The sequence below is a fragment of the Phyllostomus hastatus genome, unplaced genomic scaffold (assembly GCF_019186645.2).
Source record: "Phyllostomus hastatus isolate PE091 unplaced genomic scaffold, TTU_PhHast_1.1 phas_scaffold_345, whole genome shotgun sequence".
In the NCBI taxonomy this organism is placed as follows: domain Eukaryota; kingdom Metazoa; phylum Chordata; class Mammalia; order Chiroptera; family Phyllostomidae; genus Phyllostomus; species Phyllostomus hastatus.
Genome location: NW_025334024.1, coordinates 7,284,020 through 7,304,686, shown reverse-complemented (window position 1 = coordinate 7,304,686; position 20,667 = coordinate 7,284,020). Strand labels below are relative to the sequence as shown.

Here is a 20,667-nt window from a genome sequence, read left to right as displayed (position 1 = left end):
TTCTATAATCTCCCCCCCACCCCATGTCATTAGATATAGACCTATACCATTTTTAATGACACACCAACGTTAGGAATGAATTCAGAGTGCAGAGGCATGACAGGGGAGTGAAGGGCAGGGTGGGATGGGGAAGAACCTGGATTCTAACTGCCATTCTTCCACCACCAGTGTGCCACTATATCACTAGCTCTCTGACCTTGTGCCAACACTCTGTCCTTATCTGTAAAATAGAGATAGTATACTTCTTCATCCCAGTGGCTTTCAAAGTCAAATGACACGATGCAGTTAAAATTTGTTAGGCTCTCACTTAGCACAGCAACTGGGTAGCATTTTCATCACCTTCAAATGTAAGGGCAGTAGGGACATTCACTCAGATGGGAGGAAGTGGCATCTAGTGACCCCGACGCGGTGTCTGTATGACTATGTACAGCATAGAGATAACTCAATAAATGTTAGCTGTATCTATAGAATCAGTGAGTCAAGAAACAGTGGTTCAAAGTAAAAACTGGGATCCTGGAGACACACAAGCTAGGTTTAAATTACTTCTCTGCTACTTTTTAGCTGTGTGGCCTTGGGGAAGTCACATTACCTCTCTGAGCCTCAAGTGCTTTATTTGTAAAATGGGGTAATGATAACATTTACCTCCATCGGTATTCATGAGGATCTGATTGGTTAGCGCATCCTTCCTAGCACAGAGTGGACACTTGGTAAATGGTAGCAGAAGCAGGTTGATGACACTAATACTTGCAAAAACCCTGCCCAAAAGTCTGGGAAGGACCTTAACAGAGTGTCACTTGGTCCTTTGTTTTGGTAAGATTTGCAAAAGGTACGGTTTTATTTTGTCTTAGACTGCTCTCCAATTGCATATGCTTCAGACCACAAGCCCAAATCTAAATGATAGCTATAGTTATTTTTTCAAGTGACCCTTCATTCTCTGAGCATCAACAAGATTTCAAAAGCCTTCTTTGACCCCTGAGCCACACACAGCTGGAGGAAGCAGGGCCAGTGGTGTGACCTGGGGCTGAGGCAGAGCCACTTACTCCTCGTGCTTCCAGTACCGTTGTATGTCTCACTCCGCTAGGATGGCCCTCTTCACAAACACCACCAGGGCACTCCAGCTGGCCAGGATGATGGCCAGGTCCAGAAGGTTCCATTTGCTGTGGAAATAGTGCCACTTCTGCTTTCTCATGAGCTTGCCCTGTGAAAGGAGCCATAGATTCCAGCAAAGGCTGTGGCCAGAACTGTGCCCATCCCCTGTCTTCACCCCCAGGGTAGCTCCCTGCACCACCCAGAATGACACTCTGGGAGGGGTTTTCTGGATCCTTGGAGGTTTCTCAAAGCCTTGGCCCCACATGCGGAGTGCTGGAGGCCTCTCCCTAACTATATGCCCAGACCCTATAATCTGAGCTTTGCAGTATCTATCTAATAAGACAGACAGTTGCAGTATCTAATAAGGATTTGCAGTATCTAATAAGACAGACATTTAATTCTCTGTGATGCAAAAAAAAAGAGGGGAAGGGAAAAGACATTCCCTCCACCATAGGGCATTTACTAAAGAAAACTTGTAATTGTGAATTCTTTCTCTGTCTCTTTGAGATATGTGTAAATCTATTTAAAAGCTAAGCAAGCCTCTTGCCAGTTTTACAACTCAGGACTGTTTTTCTCAAGGACTGGAAGCCATCTCTTTGAAATGTAATCATCAAAGAAAATAGCACCGCCATCTCCTGCTTTCCTTGAGAGCATAGGAGCTCAGCTTAGGGCAAGTACCTGGCTCCCAGTTGCAAAACTACCTCCTATTGCAAACAAAGGTGAAGTTTAGTTTTCCTTTTCATAAAGGCAGTTAGCAAACTCAGATGGCCACCTCAATAACCAGGTGAGTTCAGTATGGACTAGTAGAACAAATGGTGCTATAATGCCTCTTAAGGATTATTCAGCCTTTTGTTAGAAATACACGAGAGATAGAGGTGGGAGGAGCCAGATTATCTGATCCAAGTGCCTTTATTTGATGCTGCATTTATAGGTGGGCTGAGTCTGGACAGACTGCAGCCCCGGGGGTGGGGGGAGGCAAGAATGGGGTTTTTAAAAGAGAAAGCGTGTGGTTTATGGGGGGTTAGGGGAGGGGCTAACCTCTTGTTCTTCTGGGCAGTTGCCTCAGGGTTTCAGGATGTGAGCCAGGACAATGGGTTAGGTAAAGGGCCCAGGCTGTTCTCAGGTACAGGAAGGTGAGTCTGACCACTGACCATTATGGCTAGTGTCAGATGTCTACTGTGCGAGGTGGCAGAGAGCTTTGATTAAGCCTCAGGCTATCAATTGAGTTGGGATAACTGAGTCATGGGCAGTCCAGCAGTTTCAAAAACTGGCCTGCCTGGGTCATGAGCAGTCTGGGGGTTGGGAAACTGGCCTGACCCTTTCACCGTTATTTTAAGGATGTGTATGTATGTAACGGACTGTATCTGCGTGATGATATTCAAGGGTGAGATTTTTTCTGTCTAGAGGATTGCCTGGACTGCATATCACAGGCTGGTCTAATGTTTTTTTCAATATTAAAAGTTGTTTTCTTAGAGGAAAGGTTGGCATTATTACTGAATGGGTACAATTTCAGTTTTGCAAGAGGAGAAAAGTTCTGGAGATGGATGGGGTGATACTTACACAATGATGTGAATGTACTTAATGCCACTGAACTGCACATTTTAAATGGCTAAAATGGTAAATTGTATTTTACATACAACTTGTACATATAAAAGTTCAAAATGAATAAATTTAAGTAATTTTTTTCTACCTTTGTGGAGAGGTTTCCTGGATTGGCAGGAGACTTTGTTTATGACACTATATTCCCAGGTGTCACAGGTCAAAAAGAATTCTCCTGTGCCTGTTCTCCACCTCCCTCCCATTCCTTCTTTCCCTTCTACTCAAGAGAATCTCCTATTGTCTGTTCCATTCCCTCCCCTTCCTACTTCTACAGAGGAAGGACTGGTATTTGCCTGATAAGAGGCTAAATTTACCTCCATTCTGAAGGGATAGATCGAGAGGAAATTGTTTTTAAACTGCTCACTTAGCAGTTTAAAGATTTGAGAAAGATGTAGGGGTTTTGGAGAGAGGCTTCCTGAAACAGCTGCAGGCAGAGTGTGAGGGCAATCTAGAGGAGAGGAGTGGGCCTCAGAGAGGTGGTGAATGGGCCTCCTTTGATGTTCTTAGAGAAATTCTAGTACTTAAGTTGCTATTTGGTAACTGTTGGCTGTTGAGTTTGAATTGGATGCTCGAGACCATGTTGCCGGTGTCTGAGGCTGAGGTTGTGGCATCGAGGCTTAGTGTCAAGATCTGGGGTCAGACTCTCGGTGTTCAGCTCTGATATTGGGTAAATTACTTCACATCTCTGGACTTAGCTTCCTACTCTGAAATGGATCCAAAAGGACTTTTCTCCTGGTGTTGCTAAAGGAGAAAAACCACCTAAGGTTTGTAGCCTGCCTCATAGTAAGCCCTCAAACTATCTTTCTTACTTTAAAGTCATTGCTGTGGTTGTTGGAGCAGGGAATGGGGGCAGGTGGCTAAGATGCCCCTTTTGGGTATATGGTTTCCATTTTTGGAAAAGAATATCTAATATGTTTTGGGTGTGTTCGCAGCATCCTCAGACCACCATCATATATACATCTGCACCTTCATCATGCAACATAGTGGAAAAGGTAGCAAGGGAGATGTGTCCTGATTCTCAGGACCACAGCGAGAACAAAAGTACTAAGAACCCCCACCCAATCTAAGTTCAGTGAACCCCCAGCTATGGAGAATCTCCACCTCCAACATTTTTGGAAGGTCACAGTTCAGGGGAAACGGGAGCTTTACTCCTCTTTCCTCCCCACCCAGGAAGGACCACCCTCTGAGTCCTTAGTTTCTCTGAAATGGCAAAGTTGGGTCCCTGAACTAGGTTAGCCCTCAGGACCAGCAGAAGGGCCCCCAAAGGTTGCCATGACAAACAGGTAAGCAGAACATTTTCCTCCCCCTTCCTTCAGACCCCACCCCAGGGAAGAGTGTAGGGGAGGGAGAGAGAATAGGTGCAGTGCCATCTCTATCCCTTGCCCATGGGGCTACTGTCCACTCCTCACCTGCACAATCATGTAGTAGAGGAGGAACAGGAAGTAGATGACCTCTGCCGTCACCACAAAGGGGTGCCAGCTGTCAGCGAAGGGATACAGGCACAGGCTCTGCAGGTCCGAGTGTGCAAAAAAGGTTCCTGGGAAGCAGAGTGCATTTCTTTGGCCACCACCCCCACCCTGTCCTGTTCCCCTGATCCATGATTTCCCATTCAGACCCACCGCCTCTGAACACAAGTCATCGGTGGGATGGCTCAAGCTCAAGCCCTTTGGAGGCTGGCCAGGGCCAAAAGAGAAGTTAAAGGTCCTTCAGACCCACAGACCCAAGTGACTGAATGAGGACAATTAATGGATGTCAAAGGGAATGGACAGATCAGAAGGGACAAAGGCAGCTGCGGTGGAAAACCCGCCCCCTACCCTCTGCATTTGGTGCTTGCCATTTGTGCACTTCGTGGCCTCCAGCCAAAGCACACCCACCCACTTAACACCAGTTTACTTCAGACTGGCTCACGTAAAGCCATTTCATCCAGAGACTGTTCACTGAGGATCTATTCGTCTATTGACAAATATGCCTAAACTTCAACCATCTTTGGAATCATCTTTTATCCATTTGTGTGTTTTTCTTACTTTGTATTAAAATGATCTTTTAATAATGATTAAAAAACCCAATCTGACTAATAAGGCTCCTTCCTACAAAAACAAAGCCAACCCCAAGAATAGCAGAATGGAGAACGGCAAACAACCTGAGTCCTTCCTGACATCAGTGGATGCTAAATCAACCAGACCCCAAACCTATCCCATGCTTTATATTTGTAGAAACACATAATGGAATCAGGTGTGTTTGGGGACAATTGTTTAAGTAGTCCTTAAAAAGCCAAAAAGATGACAAAAAGAAAGAGGAGAACAAGAGATACAGATAAGCTCCTGAAAAGAATTAGAAAGGAACTTTTGACAATGGGGAATGATAACGGAAAGTGATATAATAATGATAATGGAAGACCTTTTCATAGTTCTGATGTTTTTAAAAAACTACAAACATTACAATTTTTTTTAATAAAAGTAAAACATATTTTGAAAATGTTTAACTTTTAAAGGAGATGTGATTGAGTTTTAGGCAAATTGATTATTAGCTGAAGAGACCTTTCATCAGAGTTTTCAATAAACTGTGATTAGCATTAAAAGAGAGTGAAAGGTGGGGGAAGGGGGAAAAGGACTAGAATAGGATGTAAAAATATCCATGTATCATGTAGCTGAAGGAAATACTTTTGAAGCTTCTATCCCAGGTGTATAGATTTGTGTGTTGGATTATGATGTAAAATATACTTCATACTATAGATTGAGATACTATCTATTGTTTTACATACAATCTATTGTTACCAGATCACCGCCTTCCTAGACCTCTCACTGCCAGTTCCCACCACTAGCAGAGTAGGAAGCTCAGGGATGTGAACTGCTTTCAGACCCCAACTGGGTTCTCTTAGGACAACTTGGGAGATATGGCAAGAGAAGGGGTGGGGTGGGGGCATGGAATAACCCTGAAGCTTTGCCTTTGGGTGTCCAGGGATAACCATCACCCCCCTCCCTGAATTTCCCAAACCACCATTTGCTCTGGAGCTCCCACACTGGGACAGCTAGGCCATAGCCCAGAGGGAGGGGAGGAGGATTTATCTTCTGGAACTCTGCAGCTGGGTTCACAGGCAGGTGCTCACCCAGGGCACTGGTCTCTAGGGTCAGAGTGATGATGCAGAACAGGTTGACGGTGGCGTTGTAGACAGTAAACTCCACAAACACGGCTCTGGTCAGGCGGTCCAGCCAGGTGTTGTCAAAGAGATACTGGAGAATTCTGTGGGAAGAAGAGCATTTAGGGCATTTCTGCCCTAGCTCCAGGGAGGAGGCCAGGGCTTCCTGTTGAAACTTCTCCCAGGGCTTTGGGGCCACTCCCGGGAGTGGTCACACAGTTTCACTTATCATGGCACAATGTGTTAGTGCCAATGGTCTCCTGGCTGCAGAGTAGAGGTTCCCAAAGTGGGGTCCCCAGACTGGCAGCATTGGCATCATTTGGAAACTTGTTAGAAATGATTGTTCTCAGTCCCCACCCTGACCTCTTGCATCAGAAACAGTGGGTATGGGGCCTGGGGATCTGTGCTTTGATGAGCCCTTTAAGGGGTTATGATGCTTTTTAAAGTTTGAGGACCATGGTGTTAGAGGAGCCACATAAAATATCGGTGGCTTGGGCAGGCAGCAGCTGCAGCCGCGATGTCCCTCTTGGGACCAGTTTCTAGAGATCTGCCTGCTGGTGCAGTAGAAAGACCGTAAGCAAATAACTTCTCCAGGCCTCAGTTTCCTCATCTACAGTGGTGTTAACACGAGCGCCAGGATCATTGTGACGAGAAAATGGAGTGGGTGTGTGCATGAGTGCATGGTAATAATAGCTTTTATTACTTAGAGCAATAACAATGAGACTATTTAAAAATATGCCATACTGCTGTGGGTCTGCATCTTGCTTGGTACATTGAAGGAAGGAGAGAGTATCAGCTATTCCAAGTGGCAGGAAAAGACCTTTTTCTGAAATAGACTCTTCTTGGCCTGTCCTTAATCTCAGAGGACCCCTGCAGTTCTCTTAGGGGTTTGTTACCTGTGCTGTAGGCAGGGACCCTGCCACCATAAACAACCTCAGTGTTGTAATAATGCGATGGCAGACTGGGGTTCACATGACCCACTAATTTGCCTGGGGCTACTCAGCTAATAGGAGCAATGACAGGGTTTCAAACCTAGAGCTCTCTGACTCTAGAGTGTGTGGGAGAGGCAGTCTTCAGGGCCCTGAGTGTCTCTGTGCTGGGCATTCCAGCTGGCTGGGCTTCACCCAGGCCATTTATCAGGGCTGTGTTTGCAGTGGGCAACCTTGAGGGATGAGGTGGCATCTTTCTTTGGACAAACAGCAGGCTTCTGCCACTATAAAGTTGTGAACACTTCCAAGCTCACTGTTGCCCCTTCATCCTGCAACTCACTGCACATGCAAGCATCTATCATGGTCATTGGTAGGGAACTGACTCAAACCACCATGAAGCTTTGCTACTGCTTTTGTTGTAATAAAGCCATTTGTCTCTACCCCAGGAGACTCCTGTCTTCTGCCACCATCCCTGAAACACTAGCAGGCTCATTAGCTGTTAGGGTAAAGCTTCAGACCCTGCATGATGCTTGGTAAGGTTAAGCCACAACCACTTCTCACTTGCCTAGTGGACAGCTTTGTGTGAGTGTGAGCACCTCATGCCTGCACTGGCTCTAGTATTCCAGCCTTCCCCATAGTCTGACAAGTCTTCAACATCTAGGGAATACGGTGCGTGGCACCCATCGAGAGAAGTTTGCAACCATGTGGCAAGAGGGCAAGAGTTTTCTCGGACTCTCACTTGACGAATCTGGGCACTGCCAACCAGTTTGGAGTTCCCATCAGTGATGAAGCCTGATGATCAAAAACAGGTGGGTAAATCAAGTAAGCAAAATTATCTTAACACATTCAAAGCTCCCTGGCCTGAATGCTAACATAAATTTCAGTGCACCCATTGTAGAAACAGCCAAGAGAAGTTCATGGCCAATACAAGCTACATTACCATCTCCCCACCGGGGACCTGGTCTACTTTCTGTACACTTCTCTTAGGCAATGGCACCCTCACCACCCAGACATCAACCTGGAGAACATCTGTACCCCTTCCCTCAATGCCTTCATCCTAATGGTCAATAAGGCCAACAATTCTACCTCTTCATTGTTGTCTACATCTATCCCTGTATCTCCACCTCTTGTGCCCCTCATCTCTGCATCAGTCCCATTATTTCTCCCCAGCCTACTAACACACCAACACTCTACTCCAACTCCCACAATTCCAGAATGATCCTTCTGGAAGTTTGATTATACTACAAGTTAGATTGTGTAACTCCTTCATGTATGAGTCATTACATCAATGACTCCTCATTTCCTTGAGCATAAAATAAGAACTCAAAGAAAACTTTGAGATCTTTTATGATCTGGCCCTTGTTTTTCTCTTCTGTTTTGATGCTCACTGATATTCAACTCCTACCTGTAGCCACCCTCAACACTTCATAGTTCCAAGAAAGTGCCATGGTGTTTCAGGCTTGTCTTTCCTCATTTTGTCTCTTCTGCCTGGTACACCATTTCTGCCTGGCCAATTCATGCTCAGTTATTTCTCATTCAGGAAGTTCTCCACTCTGCATCAAGAGAGTGTTAGGGCCCCTCTGTATACACACAGTCTTCTGAATGTTTCTCCTTTAAAGCATATGGTTCTATGGTTATTGGTTCTCTATAAGGCTGATGTTTACTGAGACTCACACCTGTTCCTAGAAAGAAGGGTGCATCAGGTGGCTGACATATCCTGTGGCAAGGGGACAGTACCTGGGTGATAACTGTACAGGTTTCTCACAAGTGTGGTGTTGGCCCACATAAAGAACTCCTGGAAGCCCAGGACAGCCGAAAAGCCTTGAGTGAAGCTGTGCTTGAGGTGTCTGTTGAGGTGGTAGGCACTGGGGTCCCTCTGCCCATAGGCCACCAGCAGCAGCATCCACAGGAAGCCCAGGTACACTGGGAAAGGAAGCAGAGCCCCTGGTCAGGCGATTCCTCAACTCCCACCAAGCTCGGGGCAGGAAACAGAATGGTGCATGGGATCAAAACAATTGAGGTTTTATGGACCAAGTATTTGCTCCTCTGGTGACAGTGGGACTGATTTTTGTAGAGGCAGCAGAAAGAAATAGAGCTCACAGACTGTGAACCTCCTGCCTAATTCAAATCCTGGCTTTGTCACTTCCTACCCATGTGCCCTTCCCAAGTGATTTAACCCCTCTATGTCTCACTCTCGTCATCTGTGAAATGGGGGTAATAATTCCATTACACAGGGTTATGATGAGGGAGTCAATAAATTAGTATTTACAAAGCTCTTAAAGCAGTGCATGTGCAAGTTCATGTTATATAAGTGTTTCTTAAATAGAATTTTTAGAAAATGGGGCATCTGCCACATTATGATGCTGAGGATAGAGCGATGAAGATGACAGATGTGCTCCCTGCCCTCATGGAGCTCACCTGTTTTGTAGAAGACAGGTGTAAGGACCCCAAAAGATACAAAGATTTAGTTCAGCAGGCTGGACATCAGGAACATGTGGGGAATTTGGAACCTCACTGAATCAGACTCTCTGGGCTCTGGGCCTGGGGATCTGCATTATGGAAATCCCTCCCTGGGGTGACTTCTCACGACTCTGCCCACACCCCTTGGAACTCTTCATTGTGCACATGCTGCTCCCCTTGCACAAGTCCTTCAGCTCTGGCCAGGATCATGCTCAGCCAGTGGGAAGGCAGGCTAGGAGTGCTGCAAGGTCAGTGCTCTCCTCAGGAGCAGACTTCACCAGTGACCTGGTGGATGACAACGTGGGGGTGTGTACTACATGCTCCTGTGGAGGTCCCCAGCAGGACTGAACCTCAGTTGTGCACATGGAACCCACTCACCACCCCACTTTTCACTGGCTTTCTTCTCTACCCCTACATTTTCCCCTTCCCTACCAAAGTTTGCCAAGATCCCCTCCAAAAACAACCGTCCATACCCAAATCTGTTGTGGGGAGCGGAGACCCAGACACATGGAGGCTTGAAAGCTGTTGGCCAGAGGGCCAGGGGAAGCCTCTGTGAGGACATACATAGCCTTTGGGCTGAGAATAAAATAAGTCAGAGGACTTCACCAGAAGAAAAGGTAAAGAAGTGGAATAAGCACATTCCAGCAGACTAGATGGAACAGCCCGGGCAAAGGACAGGGGTCAGGAATGGGCACTTTGTCCCAGAAGCTGTAGAATCTTGTGTCACTGGAGTTCAGGGCACAAGTGGCTGAGAGAGGTGACCTGGTGTGGGTGGTGTAGGGGGTTTGAATTTGATCCTTAGGGCCATCGAAGGATTTTTTTTTGAAGGATTTTAAATATAGGGGAGAAGCATGGATAATCTTGCTGCCTACCCGAGATTTCTCTGATTAGGGCAAAAGCTTTCTGTTCCTTGAGGTGAGTGGTTTTCATCTTTTCAATGTTGGTGGCCAGAGGTGGCTGGTAGACATCCTTTTTGCTGTCTCTCCGTTCTCAGAACAAGGAAGAGGGGTCTGTGAAAGCAAGGACACAAGGACAGTTACCCCCATGGGCAGTGGAACCAGGCTCTACATTTGCAGCCAGGTGCAACCAGGATTCACAGTTCCTCCTCTGTGGGGGCCGTTTCCCAACACTGCCCTCTGGGCTCTGCCCATGCTGTTCCCATGCCCAGAATTTAGTCCCTTCTGCATGTGGGGGACTCCCCTGGTACTGAAAACAAATACCTTCCCCTCCCAGAAGGGTCACTGACTCCTGGTGCTGCCTGCCTTGTGTTCCTGGACTCCAAGACTGATCCCAACATTTCCAAAACTTTGAGGGGTGGAAGGATGAGGGTAACTAATATTTCAAAGTCCTGTCACATTTAATCCCAGTATCTTCTTTTTCAGACCACATTTTTGAGTTATGATGTTCATGAATTCACCCAATGGAAGTCTATAACACAATGATTTTAGTAAATTTATAGTGAATTTAGAACAACCCAATTTTAGGACATTTTCATCACCCCAAAAAGTTCCCTCATGTCCCACTGCAGTTAGTCCCCACTTTCACTCTATTTCCACGCTCAGCCCCATTAGTTTGCATTCTGTGTCTGTAGGTTTTCCCTTTCTCTCCATTTCACATAAATGGAGTCATACATACATAGTTTCTTGTGTCTGGCATCTTTCAGTTAGCATGTTTTGGAGTTCATCCATATTGTTGTATGTATATATGAGCAGTTCCTTTTTATCATTGAGTAGTATTTCATTGTATAGATATACTTAGGGCTTTTCTATTCACCCACTGATGGATGTTGAGATTGTGTCTAGTTTTGGCTAATATGAATAATGCTGCTATGAACATCCAAGTACAGGCATTTGTGTGGATGTACATTTTCATATCTCTTGGGTAGCTTCTTAGGAGTGGCCAAATATCTTTTGGTTATTACAAATGAAGCTACTGTGAACATTTGTGTATAGGTTCCTGCATGAAAGTAAGTCTTCATTTCTCTGGGATAAATGCCCAAGAGTGAAAATCCTGGGACATATGGTAAGTCCATTTTTAAATTTGAAAAGAACTGCCAAACTGTTTCCCAGAGTGGCTCTATTGTTTTACATTACCACCAGCAATGTATGAATGCCCCAGTTTTTCCACATCCTCATCAGCATTTGGTCTTATCACTTTTTTTCATGTTAGCCATTCTGCTAGGGGTGTAGTAACCCAACTATCTTTTGAATCCATGCCCTTTGTTCACCTCCACCACCAGTACATGTCATCTCTTGTCTGGACCATTGTGATATTCTTCCTACTGGTCTCCCCACTTCCACTTTTGACCTAATACCTCTGACCTCTAAGAGCAGCCATGGTAATCTTTCTAAAATCACAAACAGACCATGCCACTCTCCTATTTAAAACACTTCAAAGCCCCAGCATTGACCTGGATCCTACAAGGTCCTGCACGACCTGCTCCCCATTCACCTATCTGCCCTCCTCTTGAACCGTTCTCCCCTCATTTCCCCAAGCCTTGGCCACACTGTCATGTTATTGTTATGAAACGACAAGCTGTGTTGCACCTCAGGGCCTTTGCACATTCCCAGTGAGCAGTCCCTCCCTGCCCCCAACCTCAAAGAGCCAGTTTAGGTACCACCTCAGCTGAGAGGTCTGCACTGTCCGTCCACCCACACCCAGTTCTCATCACAATTCACATATGTGTCTATTTATGCATTTAATTATTTAATGTGTCTCCCCAAATGGGCTGTCAATTCCAAGGGCAGCAGCCTGCTCCAGCCAGTCAGTGCCATGTTGCCTGGGGCTGGGGTGGGAGCAGGGTTTGACTCCAAATGGGCACGAGGGACCTTACAGGGTGATGAAGTTATTCCAAATCTGAACTGTGGTGATAGCTGCACAATTCTATAAATTACTAAAATCTATGAATTATACATTATGAGTCGAATTTATGTAAATTATGTTCCCAGGCCATCACACTGCTTAGCACAAAGCAAGTACTTCCTGAATAATTGCCAAAGGAATGACTTAATGAATATTTAATTAGTCTGGAGGCCAGCCTCTCCTTGGAGAAAAATTACTCTTGTCTTGGGGAAGAAGATTTTAATGGGCCTTAGGATCTGCAAAACCAAAACCCTAATTTAGAGTGGAAGAATACAGGCCCGTGTGGAGGTAATAACTATACCGCATAATGATGTAGATACATGGACTTTTGCTAGTTCCTGTTTTATTTTCCCTGGAGGTCAAGTTCTCTGCATAGACTATTAGAACGTTGATTCTGTTCTGTTTGCATGTTTGTTTTTATAATTCTCTTATTGTCAGCACCCTCAGGGGTTTTGGTTGGGCAGTGAGAAATCCGGTTCGGGGGAGGGGGGTGGTCATTGGGCTCCTGCAACAGGGCTCATCTTGACTAGATTTCAGTAAAACTATGTACAAAAATAAGTGGTGGGCTAGATTTGGCCCCCTGGTTATATATAGTTTGCAGACTCTTGTCCTAGAACTCTACCTTACCGTGACTCTGTAGCCCACCCACAAGCTCATTCCTCCTTTTGGTCTTCATTCTAAAGACCCAGGATCTGAGCTTTGCAGAAAAAAAGTTGCTTGACTGGGATTATACAGAGAAGGACAGTGAACACAGAGCATGGCCCTGAGGTGCCTCCTATCATGCTTAGGTATCAGAGAGAAAGGCCCAGGTAGAGAAGGAATAAGATAGTTCAAGACACAATGAAGGAGTCACTTGTTTCTGGATGGTTTGGGGATGGTTCACCAGTCAGGGGAGAAGTCTTGATGGGGAGCAAAGGCCTGAGGCCAGGACCACCCACCCCAGTGGCTGGGCTCTCCAAGGCTTTCTCAGCTTTATCAGATTCCCTGTCCCTGCCTCCATCTGGGCACCATTACCTGGGCTGGACAGATGTCCCAGGAGAGGGGCCATAAACTCCTCTTCATCCTCCATGCTCTTTAAGACCAGTGCAAAGAAAGCAGCAAACCCCAGCACCTGGAAAAATACCCACTGTGAACCCCAAACCCAAGCTGAAATCTCTGTATCAACTCCCGGTCTGAGATGGGGCTGGATTGAGGCCACATCTGTGTCCCAGGCACAGGAGCCACACTCTGGGGAGGTCAGGTGGGAACCCGCCCTCCTCCGCAGAGAGGGTACATGTGTATGGAGGGTGAGGGCCTGGGCTTGCGTGCACCTGGCTTGCACCTCCAGTGCGGTGAAGTTACTCTTCCAGTCCCTCCTTTTCTTCCTGTATTAAGTGATTAGCTTCCTTTTACTGCCTCTGCTGTAAGGGTTCAGAACAGGCCTCCAATAATTCTCTTTGACATGTGAGTTATTTTGAACTGAGAGAATCAAGACCCTGCAAACTCAATGATAAAATTTTACCTCTTTCTTAAATAATTTAAATTAGGGGCCTTGCTCATAATAAGAGTTATTACTGGAAATAACTTTTTATGGACTATTTGTAAGGCAGGGTAAACTAATTACTGAACATCTGCTCATCTTTCTGTAATGACTTTCCTCTCCGCTGAAGGACCAAGATGATCCTTAGCTCAGAATGTCATGTATACCTCATTTTCCCTTTCTGTCTTTGAACCTCTCGTGTATGGGGGTTCTCTGACTCCTGCATGTATACCAGGTTCCCATGCATATATATGTATAAAATCTGGTTATTTTCTGTGTTCATCTATCTCATGTAGATTTAACTGTTAGACCAACTGAAAGAACCTTGAGGGTAGACACGAGTTTTCTTCCTCCCCCACAGTGCCTGCAGTGTGCAAGTATAATTGGATTTTATGGCTTGGTTGGGAACAAAAAAGCCCAGGACTCTGTTCCTAAAATTCTCAGACTAGGTTGTGGGAGGTGTCAGGAATTGCTGAAGTCTTCTGAAAAGGGCTGTTCAGGACAGGACAGAGGACCAAAGGGTAGATGAGGGTAGGGGATTTGGTGAGTCTCATTGACATAAAGATTCACTGAAAACATCCCTCCATTATGCAGCTTACCCATCCCCCACCCCCCACCCCCAGCCCCCTACCCCAGACACAGTATTCCTGCCAGCTGATTTTTTTCCTAGGGAAAGCTGTGACCCAGAACTCCAGTCTGGGGCTCAGTATTTCTTCCACTCTAACAGTAGTTACATTTCAGAAATAGGAGTGTATCTTCCAATTGTTGCACACATTTAGTGACTGGAAGCTTTTATCCAAATGTCAAGTTCTGATAAATTGCTGGTCTGTTTTACAATTAAAACCGCCTTAGAATTGAGGAAATTTTGTATTATTCCTGTTTACAAGTGTAGTCTAGGGCAGGATGTTTATGACCTTAACTTCTTAACTTCAGGTTTTCTCATCTGTAAAATGGAGGCAAGGTTCTCCCTGAGTGTGATTGTGATGATGAAATGGCAGCATCTCATCCAACCAGCAAGCCTGGCCCAGAGTGAGCGTCCAAGAGCTTGGGTCATCATGGTCTTTATCTTCATTATTGCCCCTGCCCTGGGACCTGCACGGAGGTGGTGTACCATGTAAGTGTGTTGAATGGATAGATGAATGAACAGCTTAAAGTAAGGACAGGGCAGCTGGCAGGAGAGAAAGTAAGGGCAGAGGGGAGAAGGGCAGCCACATCCAGGATCCTGACCTTCAGAGGCTGGGTGACAAACACACTCTCCACAAAGGAGATGGCCATGGAGATGAGCCACTTGAGAGAGCTGGTCCGTCCATAGTGCAGGCCGTATAGTATGGTGAAGAAGGCTGCCACACCGCTGGTAGCTGCCACCAGGAGCCAGCCCACCAGGACACACCACCAGGGAAGGCCCCGAGGGGGCTTGCTTGCTCTCAGGGAGCTGTAATGGAAAGGGGATATAGTCCAGAATCAGTTCAAATCCCACTGCAGCCCATCAGCTGAGGGACCTTGGCTAAGCTAAGGTCCTTAGCTTGGTCAAGCTCCTTAACCTCTCAAATCCTCAGATTCCTCCTCTATATCTTGTACCCACTTCAAAGGGCTATTCTATGTTCTATTCTGTATACATATTGTAAAAAATAATATAAACCCATCACTTCTTGGCCTTCTGGCTAAGACCAAGTGCAGTATGTTCTTATCAGTTTAGTATGTAAACTGAGCCACTCCCAAACTGAGTGGGAGTGGCCCTCCCAGAGGAACTGCCTCAAACATCACACTCCTCAAGCCTTTAGAATGTTAAAAGAGGGCAAAACAACCTTTGTACTGGGCCTAAAGTAAAGCAGCATTGTATTACAAACAACTGTTTGCAAACAAACAGGAAAGCAGACATTAAGACTACTGGCATGAAAATTAAAGACATTGTTTAGAATTGGCATCACTGTGTTATTTTATCTGCATCTACAAAGATGCCTTTCTTAACTTATTAACACCCATGGATATTTCTGCTATTCCTGTAATTATTCCCCTTCCCTTTCTTACACATTCCCCTTGCCTTCACCTCCTAATGGGAACACTATTTGGGTTTCTGCCTAAATCAGTGCTTCCTGAAATATTGTTTGGGATCTCAAGTAACAGCTTGTTACCTCTCACTTTAGCCTTTTACTTTAGGTTAACGCTTACATGTATTCTGTTGAAGTCACATTCATTCAGTGCTTACTAGGAGCCAGTCCCCATGTGAAGTGCTTTACACAGATTTGCTCCATTATTCCTCATGGAAAGCCTCGAAGGCTGGTACTATATAATTTTTTTGAAGTTTTTATTATGAAAATTCCTTCATACAAAAATGGCAAGTACAAGGAATTCCCATCAACTAGTTTTAACAACCATTACCATCTTGTCATATTTATTTCTTCTGTCCCCACCTTTTTTTTTGACTGGGCTATTTAAAGTTAAACTCCAGACATAATATAAAATTATCCTTCATTACTTCAGAATATTTCTCAATGATGGTCATTTTCTTACTGAAGTACAGTGCTGTTGTCACACTTAACAAAATTAAGAATAATTCTTTAATGCCATCAATAACCTATCTGTATTTAAATAAAGGGCAACAGAGTTTGCCCAGAGTTTGCCAAAATACACTTCTTTTGGGGATATTGATTATTGTAGGTGGTTATTTTTAAAGAAAGAGCAGATGAGGAAGAAGCTTTCAAAACCAAGTAGAAGTTAAGGAAAATCTCCATTTTGTAAGGGTGTTTTCCTCACTGTACCAGGAACGGGTGGATATGTAAGTCTCTAGAAACTTATCACTGGAGAAGGAAGGACTTAAATCTGCATAACAGTATGACTCTTGTTCACTGGGCTTTTCTTGGTGGACCCCATAGCTGACACCCCAAAAGATAACACCTTTTGTCTTAAGCCAAAGGTGGGATTTAAAGTGATGCTTCTGCCATTTTGGTGAGTTACTTAGTTTGGCTGGGTTTCTCCCAGGTAAACAGGTGATATACATGTTAATAAAACTTCATTTGGCCCTGGCTGGGTAGCTTGGCTAGAGCTCTGTCTCCATACACCAAGTTGCAGGTTTGATCCTGGGTGAGGGCACACACAAGAAGCAACCGATGAGTGCACAAATAAGTGGGACAACAAATCAATGTTTCTCGCTGTCTCTCCTTTCCTCTCTCTCTCAAGTCAATAAATAAAAAAAGTTTTAATGTGAAAAATGAAACCCAAAACCTTAATTTGTTTCCCCCCTGCTAATCTGTCTCATGTTAATTTGATTATCTGTCCAGCCAGAAGAACCTTGAAGGGTAGAGGAAAAAATTTCTCCCCTACACAAATTTCACTGGTTATCTTAAAAAACATATTTTGTTTTAAGTTCGAATCAGGAGACAGGCATTATTATTCCATTTTACAGATGAGGAAACTGTGTCTCAGAGAGGTGGAAGGACTTGTCCATGGGCTCACAGCTAGGAAACATCCCACTTAAAATGGTTATGAACTGCAAAATGCTTTACAAAGAGCTACAAATGCCTTCTTGTTCAAAGCCCTTGTTTCAGATTTTGTGCAGGAATCCTGAATCTTTTCTGCCTGGGGAGATCAAGGTGAGCATCCTTCCAAGGTTACTTGGATGCCCTCTCCCCACAGGCCCCAGGCTGGGGTGGGGCAGGTGCCCACTCACCATCCAGGGAAATAAGTTACCTGGTGTATGCTGGAGGTGGTAGAGTGTCCAGATGCCCCCTTAGGGAGCGCTTCAGGGTCTGCAGCTGCCTGAGGGCCCGGGCCTGGCTCTGGCAATGGGGGAAGCCCCCAGGACCCACCAGCCGCAGCTCTTGTTCCACATGCTCCAGTTGAAAGTAGAGACACTGCCTGTACACACTGTTCTTCCAAGGGTCACTTTGGCCCACCTCACGCGTCAGGCATTGCGTTTTTTCTGGCAGACAATGGAGAGAAAGAGCATCCCCTGGTGCTGGGTGACAGAGCAGACTCCCTGCAAGAAAAACAATAGTGCTGGGTGGGTGGATGTGGAAGAGGGTATGGCAGGGATAAATGGTAAAGGGAAAACTACAATAAAAAATAATGTAAAATAAAACAATAGTGTTAGTAATGACTTTTTTACATTGAGCACTTACTATGTGCCAAGCCACAGGAAAACTGAGGTCCAGAAAGATGGGGTAAGGTACTAGGCTCATTTGGCCAGTTAGGATTTGAGTGTTCCCCATTTAGGGTGTTATCAAGGGCATTTTCAAAGTTCCCTTACACATAAACAGAAGAGGAGAAAATAATGTAGCTATCACCCTGCTGTAGCAGTTACCAATATTTTGCAATCTTGTTTCACTCTACCCCCAACTTTTTCTTTTTCTGAAGTACCTTAAAGCAAATGTCAGGCACAGTGTTATCTCATCTGCAAATATTTTATTTTTTTAAAAAAATTATTTATTTTTAGAGAGAGGGGAAGAGAAGAAGAAAGAGAAACATCAATGTGTGGTTGCCTTTAGAGTGTACCCCATTCCCCCTACTGGGGACCTGGCCCACAACTCAGGCTTATGCCCTGACTGGGAATCGAACCGGTGACCTTTGGCTTTACAGATCAGCACTCTATCCTCTGAGCCACACCAGCCAGGGCCCATCTGCAAATATTTTAATATTCACAAGATTTGAATTTGAACCCAGGTTCGCCTAGTGCCAAAGATGGTCAGTCTTAATCCTTTGTTTTTAACTTTTTTTAAATATGAAAAATTTTTAAGTTACAAAAGTAGAGAGAATGATGAGATGAACTGCACATATCTACTGCTCAAAATTACCAGTTCGTGGCCATTCCTGTTTCACCTGTACTTCTTCGACTGTCTCCGTGTGGATTATTTACAAGCAAATTTCAAGCCTCATGTCACATCTCTAAATATTGTAATATGCTTCTATAGAAGGGTCTCCCCCTCTCTCTTTTTAATCCTCACCTGAGAATATGTCTATTGATTTGAGAGAGAGACAGACAGCAATATGAGAGAGAAACATTGATATGTTGCCTCCTGCACGACCAGGGACTTAACCCGCAACCTAGGCATGTGCCCTAACTGGCAATCAGACCCGCAGGCTTTTGATGTATGGGACAATGCTCCAACCAACTGAGCCACCAGGCCAGGGTAAAGGTAAGGTCTCTTTAAAAACAATAACCAGGATGTCATTATTAATCTTTAAAATGATTCATGATACTCCCTTAATAACATCAAATATTTAGTCAGTGCTCAAGTTTCACCCTATTATCTCTCTAAATGGTTTGTTCAAATTTCAGCTTCCTAAAAATATTTGTTAAAGTTGTTTTTTGTTTGATTTTCTTTTCTTTCATCTCTTTTTTCTTTTTTTTCTTTAAAAGAATAATACATATTTATTGCAAAAAAAATTTCAACATTTCTATTATTTCCTGTGCATTCCAAAGGAAATCTGACCTCGCTGGGCAGAACCGGCCAGGACTGGGTCCCTGGACCCTGAGCTGGGAGGCTGGCACTCGGGGGCACATTCTCCTGGGCCATTAAGGGCCCTGAGGCACCCACACCCCAGGATTCTTATCCAATCACCAGTGAGAAGTGAAAGTGAAAAAGGCTATGGCTGCCTCAGACTAGATGTTGGTAAAGGCCTAGGACATCGGCTCCTCCTCCTTCTGACCCAAGCCGCCTCCCAAGCCCTCCTGACTTGGGATCCCCTCACTGAAGCTTCAGCTGATGGGTCTAGCATCAAGAGCCTTCCTGTTGCAAGTGTTCTGACAATGTCTCTGAAAGATGTCATCACTCCCAGTCATAACACCAATTACTAAATACCTGCTTTGTGTCAGGCTGCGGTCTAAGTGTTGCGTGTGTCTTATGATCTAATTCAGTCCATGCAATAAGCCAATGAGCTAGGTGGATCCATATTTCCATTATTTTAATTAATTTTAATTCAAACAATCACCTGTGGTGAATGGCTGTCATTTTGGACAGCACAGATGTAGAACTGTTGGCGGTCTGTAGTTCTATGAGACAGCCTGTGTAAACCCTGGCAGCATTGATCTGGGTGGAAGATGGACAGGAAAGGGGCAAGAGGAGAGTCAGACACTAATTCAAACCAGAATAATGTGCCATACATATAGCAGAATAATGTGCTATGTATTTATTAAGTATAAAGAACTTAATAAAAATGAAACCATGTTACCACATGCTACGTGAATATTGTCTCATAAGGCTCTGGGGCTGAGGCCTGCTATGTCTCTGCCAAACAGAGATTAGCAAGTGCTAAAGACACAATAGTACCAAACCAAGACCTTTTCCTTGCCTTAATTAGAAGGACTGGAAGAGAATGGAAAAGGAATAACTTTTTCATTCAGGGATTCAATGTTCTCTAATGTATTCTATTGCCCTATGCATCATCTGTGTCCTGCCCCACACATTGGGAAATGGATCTGGTTTGACTTTGCATCACCCGAGTACTTTATAGAAAAAGACACTAAATCACAGAGAACTGAATTAATTTGTCCGAGGCTACACAGCTCATTAACGGCAGAGCCAGTGCCCAGACACGGTCCTTTCAAGTGGCCCAAGTTATCAGGCTGGCCGATGCTCATTTTAACCAAACACAGAAAAAGGACATGCCTCTTTGCAGTGCATTCCATAGGGATCTCTTATGGTGAGGTCATCCCACACATGTTTGTTGCATGCTTTCTATGTGTGGCGTGGAGCCAGCCACTGGGGAATCAGCAGAAACAAGATGGTCAGATGGCTCCCACCTCACATAGCTCATGTGCAAGGAAGGATGGTGCAGACGTTAAAGAATGCTTCACACAATTCGTAATTTGGCAAAAGGCAGTGTGAAAACAATGTAAGAGAAGCTTTGGGGCTAAAGATCATGTGGCTGGAAACCCAGTTGTGGGCTGGGACCTGGAGTACTCCTCTGAGGAAGGGATGCTTAAACCCAGACCATAGGCTTAGTAGGAGTTAGCCAAATGAGGAGAGGAGAAAGAACATTCTAGATTAAAGGACCAGCACGTGTGAAGGCCTTTAGTGGGCAGGCAGCGTGACCTTGCAAGGAGGAGAGCAGGGTGCCTATGGTACTGAGAGACA

General features: G+C 44.9%; 1 protein-coding gene across 1 annotated transcript in view; it reads right to left on the bottom strand.

The window, feature by feature from the left end:
* Nucleotides 1–20,667, bottom strand: part of PKD1L2 (polycystin 1 like 2) — an 87,974-nt gene that overhangs the window by 3,824 nt on the left and 63,483 nt on the right. Inside the window, 10 exon segments of the mRNA XM_045819129.1 lie at nucleotides 1,041–1,198; nucleotides 4,098–4,225; nucleotides 5,795–6,022; nucleotides 7,357–7,545; nucleotides 8,491–8,676; nucleotides 10,086–10,223; nucleotides 13,090–13,186; nucleotides 14,822–15,043; nucleotides 16,653–16,671; nucleotides 17,318–17,513. Of these exon segments, the coding sequence (XP_045675085.1) occupies nucleotides 1,041–1,198; nucleotides 4,098–4,225; nucleotides 5,795–6,022; nucleotides 7,357–7,545; nucleotides 8,491–8,676; nucleotides 10,086–10,223; nucleotides 13,090–13,186; nucleotides 14,822–15,043; nucleotides 16,653–16,671; nucleotides 17,318–17,513 (1,561 nt within the window).